The sequence below is a fragment of the Syzygium oleosum genome, unplaced genomic scaffold (assembly GCF_021117445.2).
Source record: "Syzygium oleosum isolate NSW1041296 unplaced genomic scaffold, Sole_v2.1 Sole_v2.10, whole genome shotgun sequence".
Taxonomy (NCBI): domain Eukaryota; kingdom Viridiplantae; phylum Streptophyta; class Magnoliopsida; order Myrtales; family Myrtaceae; genus Syzygium; species Syzygium oleosum.
In genome coordinates this window covers 11,293,659-11,308,396 of record NW_026607494.1, presented here as the reverse complement: position 1 = coordinate 11,308,396, position 14,738 = coordinate 11,293,659, and the positions used below count along the sequence as shown (strand labels likewise).

Sequence of the window (14,738 nt, the reverse complement as noted above, 5' to 3'; positions counted from 1 at the left end):
TGGCAGTGTTGATTCGCACGAGCATCTACGTTGTGACATCCTGAAATTTGTCCATTTGGGGTTTATGAAATGCTTGATTTTATTAACTTACTCGTAGTTAGTTTTCGCCCAGAATTGATCATTCCTGGGATACTAACCAATAGGGAAAGGCTGACTGGAGATCTAAATTCGTACGACTAAGAGAAAATTCGATCGTGAATTGACTTTCGACCATAAAATCGCCGAGGTGACATTTTGAGCCACTGTTGGCCGATCCAAGGATAGTCAGGGGTCAGTTCGCCACTGTCAGAGTAGTGGATCGCGGGTGATACCGCCAGACCACGAAATGAATTGACGAATGATCCTGAACCTATATCGAACGATCGTACCCCTCGGATCTAGTGATCGATCCTCGCGATTTAAATGACAACCGAAGTCGTCGCGAACCGAATAAAATTTCACGTGACTCGATTTATTATCGGTCACGGGTCGAATATGCGAATTTCCCCAACGAACCACCCGTTAGTTTGAGAAACGCTCGAGTTGCGTTTAATAAAATTTAATTATTTAATTGAGCCCAAATCGAACACCGGAAAATTAGAAAGTCACAACTAGGTGCTAGGATGACGTTGTGAATGGATCGTGCAATTTTGGAATGTCCCGATTCCTTCGGAAAAATTCGATTTCGATGAGAAATGAAGAAAGTGACCATTCTACCCCTAAGGATTTATAAAGAGTTAGTTATAATGGGCAAGGGCATTTTGGTCATTTTGCCCTAAACATTTGGTTGGACATTTTTGCCCTTGGATTTTTATGAAATTCCCAAATTGCCCTTGGATATTATGGGCAATATTCGATCTCGGCCGTCGGTTTCAAGATAAGATCGAATCTGGGCCGTCGATTTGGATTGTGAGAGAGGGGCAAGATGGTAATTTGCCACTTTTGGTCAAAATGTGACTATTTAAGTCCAAGACCCATTCTCTCTCCTCATTTCCTCTCTCTCCCTCACGGCAGCCCCCCCCTCACCGTGAGCTCTCTCTCTCCCCTCTCCCGTGGCCGTGACCCACAGCAAGGAAGCCACACCGCCGCCGTGCGCCGATCGCCGTCCGCCGTGCCAAGCCGCGCCGTTCGCCGCTGGCCCCGTCAATCACCGCCGCTTATCGCTCTAGCCGAGGTAGTCTAGGGCTTGGTAAGTCGCCCCCTAAACTCTATTTAGGATGTCGGGTATTAACGGACTAGTTTAGACTCGGTTTAGTGTGGTTTTAGGGGCTGTTTAGCGTTGGATTAGGGGCTGATTGTGATGAAATTAAGTGCGGGAATTGTGGACTGATCACGGCTGAGAAGTGGGCTGGATTATGGTGATCTAGAGACCAATTTAGGGGCTAGTTAAGGCTGATTTATGAGCTGGGTTGGAGCTAGAACTTGAATTTTTGAAGTTGTTGTGAATCTCGGATTCGCGGTTACTGTATGTCTTCGACTTACTATTTTTGTGGAGATTTTTAGAGACCGAATCAGGAGTGGTGTTCTTCACGAAAGTTTTTCCTCACATCTTGAAGTATAACATACTTTAAATTTGGAATTTTTGGAGGCCATTTGGGTCGCACGAAAACCCATTTTCGGACAGTATTAAAACTGCCCGGAATACTGTTCATCCCGACCTTCTTATCTTGCCGAATTTTTATAAAATTTTCCAGATCTATTTTCAATAAAATTCCTTCACAAAAGTTGTTGGTCACTTTCATTTCTATGACATATAAAAATTTCAAGTCTTTTCAAGGTGATTTGGGTGTTGAAAGAAATGTATTTTGAGGACAAAACAGTATGTTAGAGCGAACTGATTTTGGTCTGATTTCGAGGGAAAAAAAGGCATGGTTGCAGATTGAACCGGATTTCGTGTTCTTCGTAAGAAATGTTTATTAAGATGTTTTTTATGATATATCCAAAATTTAGAATTTTTGGAGTTCGTTTACTATTTATTTTGGTGGGATTTCGGTCACTGTGTAAACTGCCCAAAAATTACCCTGATTCTTTGGATATTCATTTTTATGAGCGGAACGGTGGGGGTGTCGAGGTTGAATAGTTGCTGCCAAGAGGACTGAAATTTATGCTTGAATGTGTGTTGTATGAATTAATTTGAGGATGAAATGAGGATTTTTCGGGGCTGGAGTGAGACTGATTGGAGTACCGGACGTTGTAGATTGAAATGACGGACATATAGTCCGATTTGGAGACGATTTGTGTCGGTTTGAATGGGCTGTGATGTGGCTGTGTTGTGGTGCCCGTTATGACTTGAATTATGCGTGGAAATGTTGAATTTGTGCCTTTGAACGTGGCTGTGTTTGTGGGCCCGTGAGTGGCCTTGTGTGTTTATTGTACCGAGATTTGATGGATTGAAATATGCTTGATTGTGTGCACGCTTGGGCCGGACTGAATGAATTGTCAAGTAGGCCATATCGAATGCTTGGTGAGCATGAAAAATGTATGTGAATTGTTGCGTGCACGGGCCGCGTGTGATTGGCCAACTGAGTGGCAAGTGGTTGTTGAGCATGTGCATGAGCAAGAAAGTGAATGTGGTGTGGCATGTGCGATCGTGGGAATTGTGCCGTCCTGAGGCGTGTACTTCAACGCGGAACGATGCCCAGTATTACCGGAAGACTGCCAGTCTGAGGCGTGTACTTCAACGTGGGTTGTGCAGTAGGTGGTAGATGTTAAGCCTGAGGCGTGTACTGCAACGCGGGCAAGAAACATGGCCTGAGGCGTGTACTGTAACGCGGGCCCTGAAGTGTTGTGAAAATTGGTCACAGTGAACCTGAGGCGTGTACTGTAACGCGGGTCACTGGCGAGTAGTACGGAAAGAAATGTGATGAGGCAAGCGGAAATGCGTGAAACGTGAATTGAGCATGCATGTGATTGCATATAGTGTGAATATGACTAACGTGCAGGGTGCAAGCAGGATAAGCCAGGTAAGCACAATTGATGTGCCTGTTATGTGATGATTGCATGTGTGTGGTTGAGTCTTGTGATTGTCTAGAGGTACGTGATAGCCTAGGTGGGGTTTAGGGTGTGTGCTTATTGAGATGTGATCTCATGGTTGTTTCAACCAACAATTTCAGAACCCCGGCCTGAGCGATGAACCTTCCGCCGCCGCCGCAGCATTTTGCAATACCGTTGCACACCGACAATAACGTGGTAGAGTACCCGACAGACGAGCAGGAGGCTCAGGAGGACTCAGACTCGAGTTCTGAGGAGTCGGATTCGGAGTGGACGCCATCTCGAGGGCGTAAGGGCTAGAGTAGGGGTTGGGAGTAGGTCTTTTGAGGTGTACCATTTTTGGAAGTTAGGATATACAGGCTATCGATCCTTTTGATGTCGATGGTTAATAGTTATAAGTTCAGTGTGCTGGTGCATATGTATAGTGGTTTTGTAAATTGTGAATATTGTATAAGTTTGGAAGAAAAATGAATATGTATCTTCTCCTTTGTTTACCCCAGTTTTTATTTGTCCGGGTATTAGTGGCTTTCGCTGATCGTTTTTAAATCTCTGATAAGTTCAATTGGGTCGGCGATACCCTGGGACATCGCATTATTCGACCAGAGAAGTGTGTCGCGTGCTCGATGGGGTTCGGGGCGTGACATACGTGATGCAAATGCGCGTTTTTGCATTGTGGGTGAGATGTATCCTTTCCGAAGTTTAGCGCTTCGAATCCTCGGAGACTTATGAGTATCGAGGGACATTAGGGTCATTTAGGTTTTATCTCAGATTCAGTACATTCTGTTCAGTAGATTTTGCATTTTCCCTATGCTTTTTTCCGCCTTTCGGTTTCGATGGTTGTCTAAAATTTTTCTGTTCAGGATTCCTTTGACCAACTTTTAGCCTCGCGGGAGTGAAACAAGATGGCGACTACGGGAAAGGTAGACCAGTCTCCTGCTCAATAAGTTGTTTTTTTTTTTTATGAGTTTCATTGTGCTACTATCTGCCTGAGTTCTCAAATTGACTGTTGTCTCTTGTTTGGTGCGGGATCACTTCGCGACTTTTAATCGTATAGAGGTAGATGCTATTCCCAAGGACGACAAGCTGCTGTTGTGAAATTAGTTGTGCTGTTGGCGACGTGTTTAACTTGTCATCCATTTTCATTGACAGTTCTCAGGACAAATTTGCAACTGCATGAGTGCCAATGGAAAGAGATGAATTGTGCAGACAAATGACATCAACCTGAAAGCTATAATCTATACTAAAAGTGCACACCAAGAAATGCAAGATGATTCCTAGTGCATGATGAGGGAAATAGAAGAAAAATCTCCGCCTACTGTTTTGTTTTCTGTAGTCATGAGAGAAAGTATATTCATTGTTCGGCCTAAATACAAGTGTCCACTCTAGGCACGTAATTTACTCTATGATAGCCTGTGTGCAGTGCCACTTGCTATCACTTTACATTATGTTGTTTCTCCATTTTAATTATGTAGTTTCTGAACAGACAAAATGAGCTCAAGTTTCAAAAATTTGTAAGGGCTAGTTGTGTGTCCAACACGCAAATTGTCAAAGGATAGTTTATCTAATGATGATGCGACAGTATCCCTCAATTTGCAAAGATGATTGTATGCTATTTTCACTGTCTAGCTAGTTTATTGTACTTAAATTTTTTGTAGTTGAATTGGAGTAAGAAATCATGAAATGGGTTGTGATGGAAGTATAGACTGGGCCATTTGGTTCAACTTGTCAAATTCTACTTAGGGAATGCAAATACTTTTAGGTTAATGCCCCTTGGGGAAATGCAAATGACGTTTGGTAAAAAATCCTTTGTAAAGCTACTTTGGCCAGAGTAGTGTTTGGTAAATTTTTTTTTGCAAAAGGGCTTTGGGAATTATCTTTTTTATTAAAAAAAAAAAACCTACCCTACTTTTCGTCGGAGCTGGCGAAGGCCTATGGCCGCCGGCTAGTTAGATCTGGCGCCAGTGGCTGTCGCCTAGCCAGATCTTCTACCGGCGGCCGTCGCCTGGGTCGTGCAACTTAGGCGGGTGGTGCTTGGGTCGCTCGACCTTTGGTGGCCGTCGCCTAGGTTGTGCGACCTCGCCGGCCCGATCCGGTATCAGCCGCCCTTGCTGGCCTTCCTCGCTGGCCGCCTCACGAAGAAGATGAACAGTAACAAGAGGGGCAAAATCGGAATAAGACAAAATAAGTGAGGGTAGTTTGGGGACAAAAAAATTGGGTTCAGCATTCCAAATGCTAGCATTTGGTCAATGGACTTCCAAATGCTGAACCAAACGGTTCAGCATTTCCTCAAGAGGCTTTCGAGGCCAAAAACCCCTTCCAAATGCTGAACCAAACGAGACCAGAGATGACGTTTTCCCTTTGTTGTACGATTATTGAATAACAAATGATTAAATTTGGTCGAGCATGCATGGCTCCAACTTCAATGAGGCATAGCAATTTGCCATGTCTTAATATTCCCATCTTAGTGTATAACATTTTCTGTCTTCTATTTGCACAGATTACCTTTCTTGGGAAAATAATCTTGACGAAATATACTTACTTTCACGGCTATTGATTCAGCCCCAATCACTCTGGAGGGCCAAGGAATCAATTCTTTTAATTGCTTCAAATTACCGAAAGAATCATAAAGCAGTGAACAACTCATTGCATGTGGTGGTTGATCATGAGACCGTTTGCATCATTACGGTTCTCATCTCTCGTGCCTTAAAACAATAATGGCATATCCAACACTATAAATGTCTACCACCATGCATGGCTTCTTCTTCACTTAGTCATCTAGAGGGCCAAACAAAGCCCTTTCGGGTTAATTCCACATAAAACGCGTTTAATCTAGTGAGTTTTGCTAAAGGAGAAGGGCTTGTATTGAGGCAAGATGGGAAGACTATTTGGTTTGGGCATTGGGATTGTTTTGGGTTTTCTAGGGTTTGTTGTTGTCTCAATTCAAGCTCAACTTGAGATGGGTTATTATTCAAAGAGCTGCCCAGAAGCTGAAAGTATTGTGAGAGACTTTGTCGAAGATCACATCCGCAATGCTCCTTCTTTAGCAGCCGCTCTACTGAGGATGCACTTTCACGATTGCTTCGTTAGGGTTTGCTTTCATTCTGTTTCGTCTCTAGGCTCCCATGAATGCACATTATTATCTTATATTAAGCTTGAGAAGTTTGAAGGAATCACTTATTGCGCGTATCTCCATTTCGAAATGACGCGTGTTTTCTTAGCTTCGAGCTCGTGCTAGCTTTGAGAAATTTGAGCTCATCTTTTTTTTATCATCGTCAGGGTTGTGATGCTTCGCTGCTTTTGAACTCTACTTCAAGCAACCAAGCAGAGAAAGATTCTCCTCCAAATTTCACCGTGAGAGGCTTTGACTTCATCGATCAAGTGAAGAGCCTTGTTGAAGCTGAATGCCCCGGAATCATCTCTTGTGCAGACATCATAGCTTTGGTCGCAAGAGATGCAATTGTGGCCGCCGTAAGGACAGTCACATAATAATTATTTCCGTAATAACAAATATCCATTGTTCATGTGTGTCTAGATCTTAACACCGTATGTGAAAACTATTTCCTTCACTGACGATCGAATGAATAACAAATTTGTATGTGAAAAAAAGCATTGAAATTGAATGCGGACTAAAACTGTGTCTGATTTGCATTAAATTACAGGGAGGTCCATTTTGGAGAGTTCCCACAGGTAGAAGAGATGGAGTTATTTCAAGGGCATCAGAAGCACTGAGCAACATCCCTCCTCCAACCAGCAATCTCACCGCTCTCCAAACATTTTTTGCCAATCAAGGACTTGATTCAAAAGACTTAGTTTTATTGACCGGTGAGGCCATGAATCACCCACCTATAAAACTAACTGATAAGCTAAAACCATAAGTATCGGGAGACATCGAAATCCATTTTCAGTACGTGATTAAGTTGGTCATGAGCTAAATTAGTAGTGGATGATGTAACTTGTTCTAACATAGGAGCTCACACGATTGGTGTATCTCACTGCTCGTCTTTCCGCAACCGGCTATACAACTTCTCCGGCGTCGGGGATCAAGACCCGTCCCTGGACAGCGAGTATGCAGCGAATCTCAAGGCCAAGAAGTGCAGGAGCCCAAGTGACGACACCATTGTGGAGATGGACCCGGGCAGCCACAGAACCTTTGACCTCAGCTATTACAGACTTGTGCTCGAGAGGAGAGGCCTCTTACAATCGGATTCTGCTCTCACCACCAGTCCTGCTACCGAGCTCTTCGTCACACAAGTCCTCCAAGGGTCACTTGACAACTTTTATGCTCAATTTGCCTTGGCAATGGAGAAGATGGGCCGGATCGACGGGAAGACCGGGTCCGCGGGCGAGATAAGGAAGCATTGTGCGCGGGTGAATAGCTAAAACAAAAGGGAATAACCTTTGCTCTTTCTTTTCTTCAATATATTGCATGTTTTTGGCGGAATGTCATCAATATTTATGGGTGATGAACCGATAGTGGTTGCATAGGAATAACAAAGAGTAAAATTCACAGCAAGGGCACTTCTACTATGGTGACATCAAGCTTGCCCGAAAGGAAGCATGCCTCGGCGCAATGTGAGCATGACTAGCAAATATACCAACAACATACCTCACATTATATCCCATGACTACTTACATACCTCAATTTCACTTTGGGAGACCACTCTTTACGTTCATATCTATTGACCTCGTGTTCCTACTTATGCCATTTTGTTTTTGAAAGGGGAAAATGACATAAATAATCCTTGAACTTTGGTCTAATGTGCAATTTGGTGCTTAAACTTTTAATTTGTTTAATGTTATTCCTGAACTGTTGGTATAAGTTCAATTTAGTTTCTAAACTATATAAAAATGTTTGGACTATATCAAACATTTTCATATAGTTCAGGGACGATATTGAACACGTACCCAAAGTTCAGGGACCACATTGAACAAATTAAAACTTTAAAGATCACATTGAACATTAGGCTAAAGTTCATGAACTATATTGGACAAATTAAAAGTTCCGAAACGACATTGCACATTGGCCAAAATTCAGGGATTGTTTGTATCACTATCCCTTTTTAATATGTCCATCCCCAAATTCTAATTTCTCGCACTCATCCAAAACACTCAAAACCTACATCAATCACCGCTCAAACCCCAGGCAAGATCCTAAGGAGCTTACACGTTTTGTACAAAGATATGCGAATGGTATTTGCAAAAACTTCTCCTGCATTTCGTAAGAAAATTATGGATCGAATTTGTCAATGACAACGGGATTTGACCTCTAAACTAAAATGACGATACTGCATAGTCTTGCATTTACATTCTTTACTGCATTTTTCTACATTTAGATTTTAGAGACATCTATGTTTAGGAGGAGCATGTTCGCATTGAATAAAACATAATCCGGGTTATCAGTTTCGTTTAAACTGGCCTAACGTGCGACCCAATTCGTAGTACCGAATTGGATAAATTCTAAGCCCGATCCAAGCTTTGCACTGGACCCAAGAATTCAAGCCCAATCCGTAGCTAAAACCAAGTTCTGCCCTTTTCCATCTCTTCCTCTTGGGCTGGCTGAGAGGGAGAAGACATTCGAGAGCAGGCAGGGAAAAAGCTAAAAATTCAGAAAGTTGCAACTTAGTATCAAACGTACCTTCTCGGTGTAAGAATCCATTGTCTTCTTGATTCTAAGTCATCAGGGTTCTCATTTTGCTAATTTATCACTTTATCACTAACACAGGCAATGAAGGAAAAATATGTCCATAAATGGAGGATTCAAGGTAGAAATCCAGAAACGGCAACTCATTCGCACTTCTTCACTACACCTTAACCCGGTTCATGAATTGCCCAACTTGCCTCACTCCACTCAGCTTGCTCTCTCCTCTCTACCCCCTCTTCTTCTATTGCCAGAATCTCCCACCCACATCTCACATTCGTTTTAACCTCCAGAATTCTTTCGTGTAGCTTGTTGCTGAACACGAAGAAGAGGATCGTCAACTATTCTTAAAGACCTATTCTGCTTTGACATTTCAAGGGTTGTCTTGATGATATATCACCAGATGGGTCTTTTATAACGGTCTGTTCTATGAGATCGCTGGTTGATATGGTCCCTCGGCATATCATGGAAGCACTTTTTCTATTCATTATTGTGTTATTGATATTGTTGACTATGATGCTAAGCTTTGCTTCACTATGACTTGTAGGTCATCAAACCTAGATGATTTGATAATACTGTATCTCACTCTTGAAATGATTTTCTTACCATAGGTAGAAGGGTTATCGAGGTGGTGATTTGAGGGATAAAACTAGCAAAACCTATTCTCCTCGGAGAAGGTATTCCCCAAGAAAAAAATGCAAGAGGTCACCGTGGGTTTCCTGGTTAATAAACTACGCTCCATATCTGTATCTCTTCTTCTGTAATAACGTTGCTATAACCTTCTTTGATTTGCATAAAAATTGGGCAATGTGGTTTTTCTTTAATGTACTCATATTTGAGTTCATTCATAAACTGCTGTGACAAACAGAAAGAAGCAGCATTTGGATGGTCAAAGTGACGCTTCCAGAGGAATTGAAGATAGAGAAAGAGGAGGGAAATCTATGTCACCCCAATCCAAGTATGCCCTTCCGAAGCAGGTTAGCAAAATCCTTTTGATATTCTAGTCTTACTTAGTTTAGAAATATTTCTTAAGTGTGTTCCTCGAAGGGTGTCATGCTTGTTTGATCGTGGAACTGGATATGTAGTTAAAGCGGGTAAGGTTAGCTATCAGCATGCTGGAACACCACAATCATCAGCAAGAGGTGAGTTTGTTGGTTACAGGGATGCTTCTTTTGTTTTATATATATTACCACTTTTGGTAGATTTTGCTTTCCATAATGATATGATTGTCTTCATTGATTCTCATACGGCATGATGATCCTTTTTGACCACTTCCGAAATTTTTTGCTTTCCATATTGATATGATTGTTTTCATTGAGTCTTTTGCGCCATGATGGTTCTTTTTAACTACTATTGTTGAGTTTGCTTTTCATAATGATATGATTATTTTTTTTTTACTATTTTTGTGGAGGTTGTCTTCCTCCAATGCCTTTTTATTAGTCGTCTTCTGAAAGACAATAACAGTACATACATAAATACAAACACCCGCGCCCGCGCGTGCGCGCGCACACACACACACACATATATATATATATATATGTTGCTCCTTTTCTTATGTGTTTCATAGCTTTAATAACTGCTAACAATCAAATTGCCACAATTAGAAAATTTGTTTTGATGAAAATTTGTTTTGATGATTACTATTGGGTTCCTACCATTGTCAAGGATTTGAGGAGAATTTTATTTTCTTTTCAAATGTTTTGACATAGTTGGAGGTGAATATGAGCAGGTGATGGAAGAGGAAAATGCTAAATTGTTGAGTTAGTAGGAAGAATTTAACCTCTTTTATCATTCAAAACAAAAAAAAAAGAGAATAGCCGTTTTCAAGTAATTTGTTCATGCTCGTCAGCTTTGGCCGTTCCAATGTAGTAAAAATCTAGCTTTTTCAGAGAAGTGACATGCTGACCTTGTGTGCGTTTATTCAATATGAAGATGTACCTGGAATAGCAGCTTCGAGAGGCCAAATACTCCATCCTCTAACATTCTGGAGTTTGAAGGTCAGTGGCACAAAGGAAAGAAAGAGTGCAGAAGGTAGGAAGCAGCAAGTCTACCTTTTTCTTGCATTCCATGATGCATCATGTCTATTAGGAATCTATTTCTTTTGTAAGATTGTTTCTCCCCCTTTGCCTGGTATTTTGACATGATCAGATATTCGAGTTTACATCGAAGATCAAAGAATTCATCAAAGCGCATAAGTGATATTGACTTTTGGAGACCATTTGGTGTATTCACATCTATTATTCTTACTGTTTCTATTAACGCCTCTTTTTCCTTTCCAGAAATACCCATCGCAAGTTCTAAATTCTCGCATCAATCCAAAATGCTCAAAACCAACATTAACCAAATCACCCAAAACCCAAGCAAAATCCTAAAATGACTTTGCGAGTTGGGACAATTTGGACTTTTTAACAAGGGATTTTGCTTGTAGATATGTGAATTGCAAAAGTAAAAGTATGGAAATAGTCATTGGGTCAACCACTCTCGTATAATTAAGGTTCCGTTTGTTTAATAAAAAATGAATGATTTGGAAAACATTTTTTCAAAAATGATCTTTTGAAATAATTAACCAATGAAAAATGTTTTCATTATCGACAACAGTTTATGTTTAAACGTGTTGACACCTAAATTTTGGCGTATCATTTAGTCGTAATTTGTATAGAAAATTAGGGATTTAATTTTTAACTCCTAAACAAAAATATTTAGGTTGCATAACATATAGTTTAAATTCATTTTAGATTAATTGCATTTTGCATCGGACCGGCGGTGACGAACGAGCTTAAATTTCATCGAATGGGACTCGGCTCGCTTGGAATGCAAGGGCCGGGAATTACAAGTCAAACGGGCTCGGTTGTTTTAATTTGAGTTTAATTCAACCCATTATCCTTAATTAATTCAGCCCATTTAAATTAAATTAAAATCTAAGCCCAAGCCTAAGCCCATTAGGACTAGAGAGCCCATCTAATTGACCTAGATTAGTGTTATATATACATCATTAGGTCAGGATTTTAAAGGGGAGCTTTCATAATTTCAGAAATCAGATTTTTAGAGAGAGCACAAGGAGGAGGAAGAAAATACGAAGAGCAATCCACAAGTCCATCTCTAGGTCGTGCTGTTTATCACCATCACGGAGCTGGTTTTCACGACTACCAGCTATCGTCGCTGTCCTTCCTCGGAGCCTGGCGACGGATCAGTCTTGCTACATCTTCCTATGTGTCCTGACGAAAACCTGGTGTTCATAGGCCTATCTCGGCGTCCTCGAAGTGCATCCTGCGACTTGTTCCGATCAGTCCAACTTAGCACCGGTCCATGACAATTCCCTGTTTGGCGAAGTTCTGTGTGTTTGCAGGTTAATAGAAGCCTTTCCGCGCTGCTCTGTTCCCTGCATTGTGAGCACCACGAAAACTGACGCTGCAGCCCACGTAGCCCCTGCTGCCGCAGATCACGTCCTGTTCTTCCTCGGTTCGATGCTCTCACAGCCTCAAAGCGAAGCCACGACGTTCCCTGCAGCGAGTCCCGTGGCCTCGTCGTCATCACATGCAGAAGACGCCACCTTTTGATTTCTTTTGAGATATAGTGGTAGTCAAAGTCGATTGCCTGGTCAAAGTATCAAGTCTTCAGTGGAAGCTCAGACAAATAAAGCCACGAAGGGATTCGCATACTGACTTGGTGGCTCAACCGTGATCTCCAAGCTCAAAGGTTTATTTTTTCGGCAAGTTCGTGAACCATCCAGCCGCGATTCCAATCGAGCGTCAACCATCAATCGTCGGTATCGCCACTCGCGATCCATCGTAAGCTCGGAGCCTAGCCGAGCCACTCCCGACCGCCGTCACGCCCGCAGTTGCCGTCGCCGCCACCGTCTCGATCTGCAAAGCCCGATCCCGATCCACAATTCGAATTTGGAAGTTATCTGCAAATTAGGTAATTCAATATTATCCGATATTTTCAGAATACTTAATTTCCTAATATGGGTGTTTGAATATTTCGTGAATATCATGTGGATATTTAGATATCTTAGGATAATGTTCTATATATCCACAATATTTTTAAATATTCAAAATTAGGAAAACTTCCTAATTTAGCAACGTATCTGGACGACTATCCGACCTTATCCCTAAGGTTCGATACGCGGCGATACGAAAAATTATTATCCTATCCATTACCACTTGGGTACGATAATGATTTTTATCCGCTTTCCAAATTTGAATAATCGGCTTTCCGTCGATATCTATAACCCTATAGATATGACCGATAGTTTGATTTTTGTGCCTAATCCGAGTTTGAAACAAATATGGCGGATCGCGTGGATGTTTTGAATGTGGTTGCTATCATTGTTTATTTAATTGCTTTCCTTTTTCAAATAAACAGAAAATTCAAAAAAAATATTAATTAGATTTGAATTAGAGTTTTTGCATGTCTAGGAATCCTAAATATATCTAGAAGATAGAGTAGTTATTTAATTTAAATTAGGACTTGAGATGATCTATTTCCTAGTTTAAATTAAGTAATATTCTAATCTTAATAGATTATTCAGGTTATTCATTAGTTCGAATTTTAACAAAAATCCTAAAAAGAAATCATGCTAGGGTAGATTAAGTCATCATAGTTTGCATGTTAATTTAGGCATTTTTATTATTCCGAATTTAAATTGAGAAAATATAAAAAATAATCATTCGTCCTGTCATTAGAAATAGGTCACGTCGTCGCACAACATATAGTTTGCATGCTAGGTTGCATTAATCGCATGTCATTGCATATAGGCTAGATTTCATTTAAATAAGTGAAAATCCAAAAAAAAGAAATTGAGTGAATTGCTTGTTAATTAGAAATCATATTAGGGTGTCAATGTGATTTTCTAGCTAACAATGCAGATGCTTACGTTGCTTCCAGGTAAGTAATTCTTCCAAACTTGCAATTTATTTAATACTTTCTGGGTGTTAAATTGGTGGTTTGCGCACTCGCATGAACACCTCACATGTTAGTAACTAAGTTGAAATGGATCCAAACTGCCTGCCAAAACATTTTTGAAAAGAAAAGGTACCGAAAGGGCGTTATATCAGATCTAGCGTAATCAAGTCCCCGGGCTTAGAATCTCTGGTTCGTAGGAATAAAACATATCTCCCTATGTTTTATTTAGGTTTCTAATCAACCTACCATAAATTGATTAGTGGCGACTCCGAGCATAAAAACTTTTGCATATTAAAAACTTAAACCCTAAGTTGCGAATTGGTAGGGCTTGGGAGGGCCCGAGTTAGGCTTAGCCTTAACAATCCATTAGCCTGAGAGGAATTTTAGGTCGCGACAAAACGATTCCGTGAACGGTGAAAATATATTTTGTCATTCATTCCTGTAAGTGACTCAATCGATCACTTTTTGGAAAATATTTTTTCAATTATTCGTTTCCCGCGAAACAAATGGATCCTAAATCTCTGGGCGTGAATGCACTGATGATGCAATAGTATGTGGACTAGAGTTTCTGATACATGGTGGCTTTCACTCCTTAGTAGTTGAAGGCTAACCCTTGGCTGCCTGAGCGCTCACTCCACTCTCCATGACTAAATTGAATCGATTCCTTCATTATCGCATTTTGGCATAAGTCGTATTCTATTGTGATTTTGCTTTTGGTGTTGAGATGGGCTTGTGATGTTGAATCAATATTTATCTTAGTGGATTTCGGCGAGTCTCATCATCAATGATCTGATTGTTACACACACTGAAGCCCTTGTAATTCTTGAAGTATCAATTTTTCAACAGCGATTTCTTCATAGTCTATTCTTTTCGAAGACAAGATCGATTCTTTTGGGTGGGATAGAGATGCAGTGATGAGGGGAAGGCACTCGCTGAGGGTGTCGATGGGGGCAGTGAATCACACTCCTTGAGCCCATTTCTTTCAATAAATGACTTCTTCTTCCACTGAGCAACGTTAAGAATTTTGCCATGATTTGGAACAGAATGGTTATACTATACTTCCCCAAGGATGGTGACAAGCTACGTTTGCAAGCGGAAGTTCCCATTTGAGAGAAACAATAGTCGAAGCAATTTCAAAATTAGAAATTCGATGATCACTTGAGATGGCACAATCAAAGTTGCAAGCTTTTCTTTTTTAGCCTTAATGGTGAAATGTAATCTAAGG

At 40.9% G+C, this 14,738-nt stretch overlaps 1 protein-coding gene, 1 long non-coding RNA gene and 2 other non-coding genes across 4 annotated transcripts; all 4 read left to right on the top strand.

Moving 5' to 3' along the window:
- Nucleotides 1–5,754: 5,754 nt before the first annotated feature.
- Nucleotides 5,755–7,580, top strand: LOC115680034 (peroxidase 3-like). The gene is made up of 4 exons (XM_030603781.2): nt 5,755–6,058; nt 6,247–6,438; nt 6,630–6,792; nt 6,938–7,580. Exons 1-4 carry the CDS (start codon nt 5,843–5,845, stop codon nt 7,348–7,350), a joined length of 984 nt encoding a protein of 327 aa, XP_030459641.1. The 5' UTR covers nt 5,755–5,842; the 3' UTR covers nt 7,351–7,580.
- A 946-nt stretch (nt 7,581–8,526) lies between these two features.
- Nucleotides 8,527–10,826, top strand: LOC130139143 (uncharacterized). Its single transcript, XR_008817365.1, has 5 exons — nt 8,527–8,614; nt 8,693–8,732; nt 9,477–9,585; nt 9,694–9,750; nt 10,541–10,826. It is a non-coding gene; the product is annotated as an uncharacterized LOC130139143 (long non-coding RNA).
- A 3,214-nt stretch (nt 10,827–14,040) lies between these two features.
- LOC115680080 (small nucleolar RNA Z157/R69/R10) lies at nt 14,041–14,146 on the top strand. Its single transcript, XR_004005593.1, has one exon. It is a non-coding gene; the product is annotated as a small nucleolar RNA Z157/R69/R10 (small nucleolar RNA).
- Nucleotides 14,147–14,239: 93 nt separating this feature from the next.
- LOC115680065 (small nucleolar RNA R11/Z151) lies at nt 14,240–14,327 on the top strand. The gene has a single exon (XR_004005579.1). It is a non-coding gene; the product is annotated as a small nucleolar RNA R11/Z151 (small nucleolar RNA).
- Nucleotides 14,328–14,738: the final 411 nt, after the last annotated feature.

Bases quoted from the DNA above. Each gene is read 5' to 3' on its own strand.
- LOC115680034 (XM_030603781.2), top strand. From the start codon at position 5,843: ATGGGAAGACTATTTGGTTTGGGCATTGGGATTGTTTTGGGTTTTCTA. The intron at 6,439-6,629 runs GTAAGGACAGTC...ATTAAATTACAG, and splicing joins GAGATGCAATTGTGGCCGCC to GGAGGTCCATTTTGGAGAGT. The intron at 6,793-6,937 runs GTGAGGCCATGA...GTTCTAACATAG, and splicing joins AGACTTAGTTTTATTGACCG to GAGCTCACACGATTGGTGTA.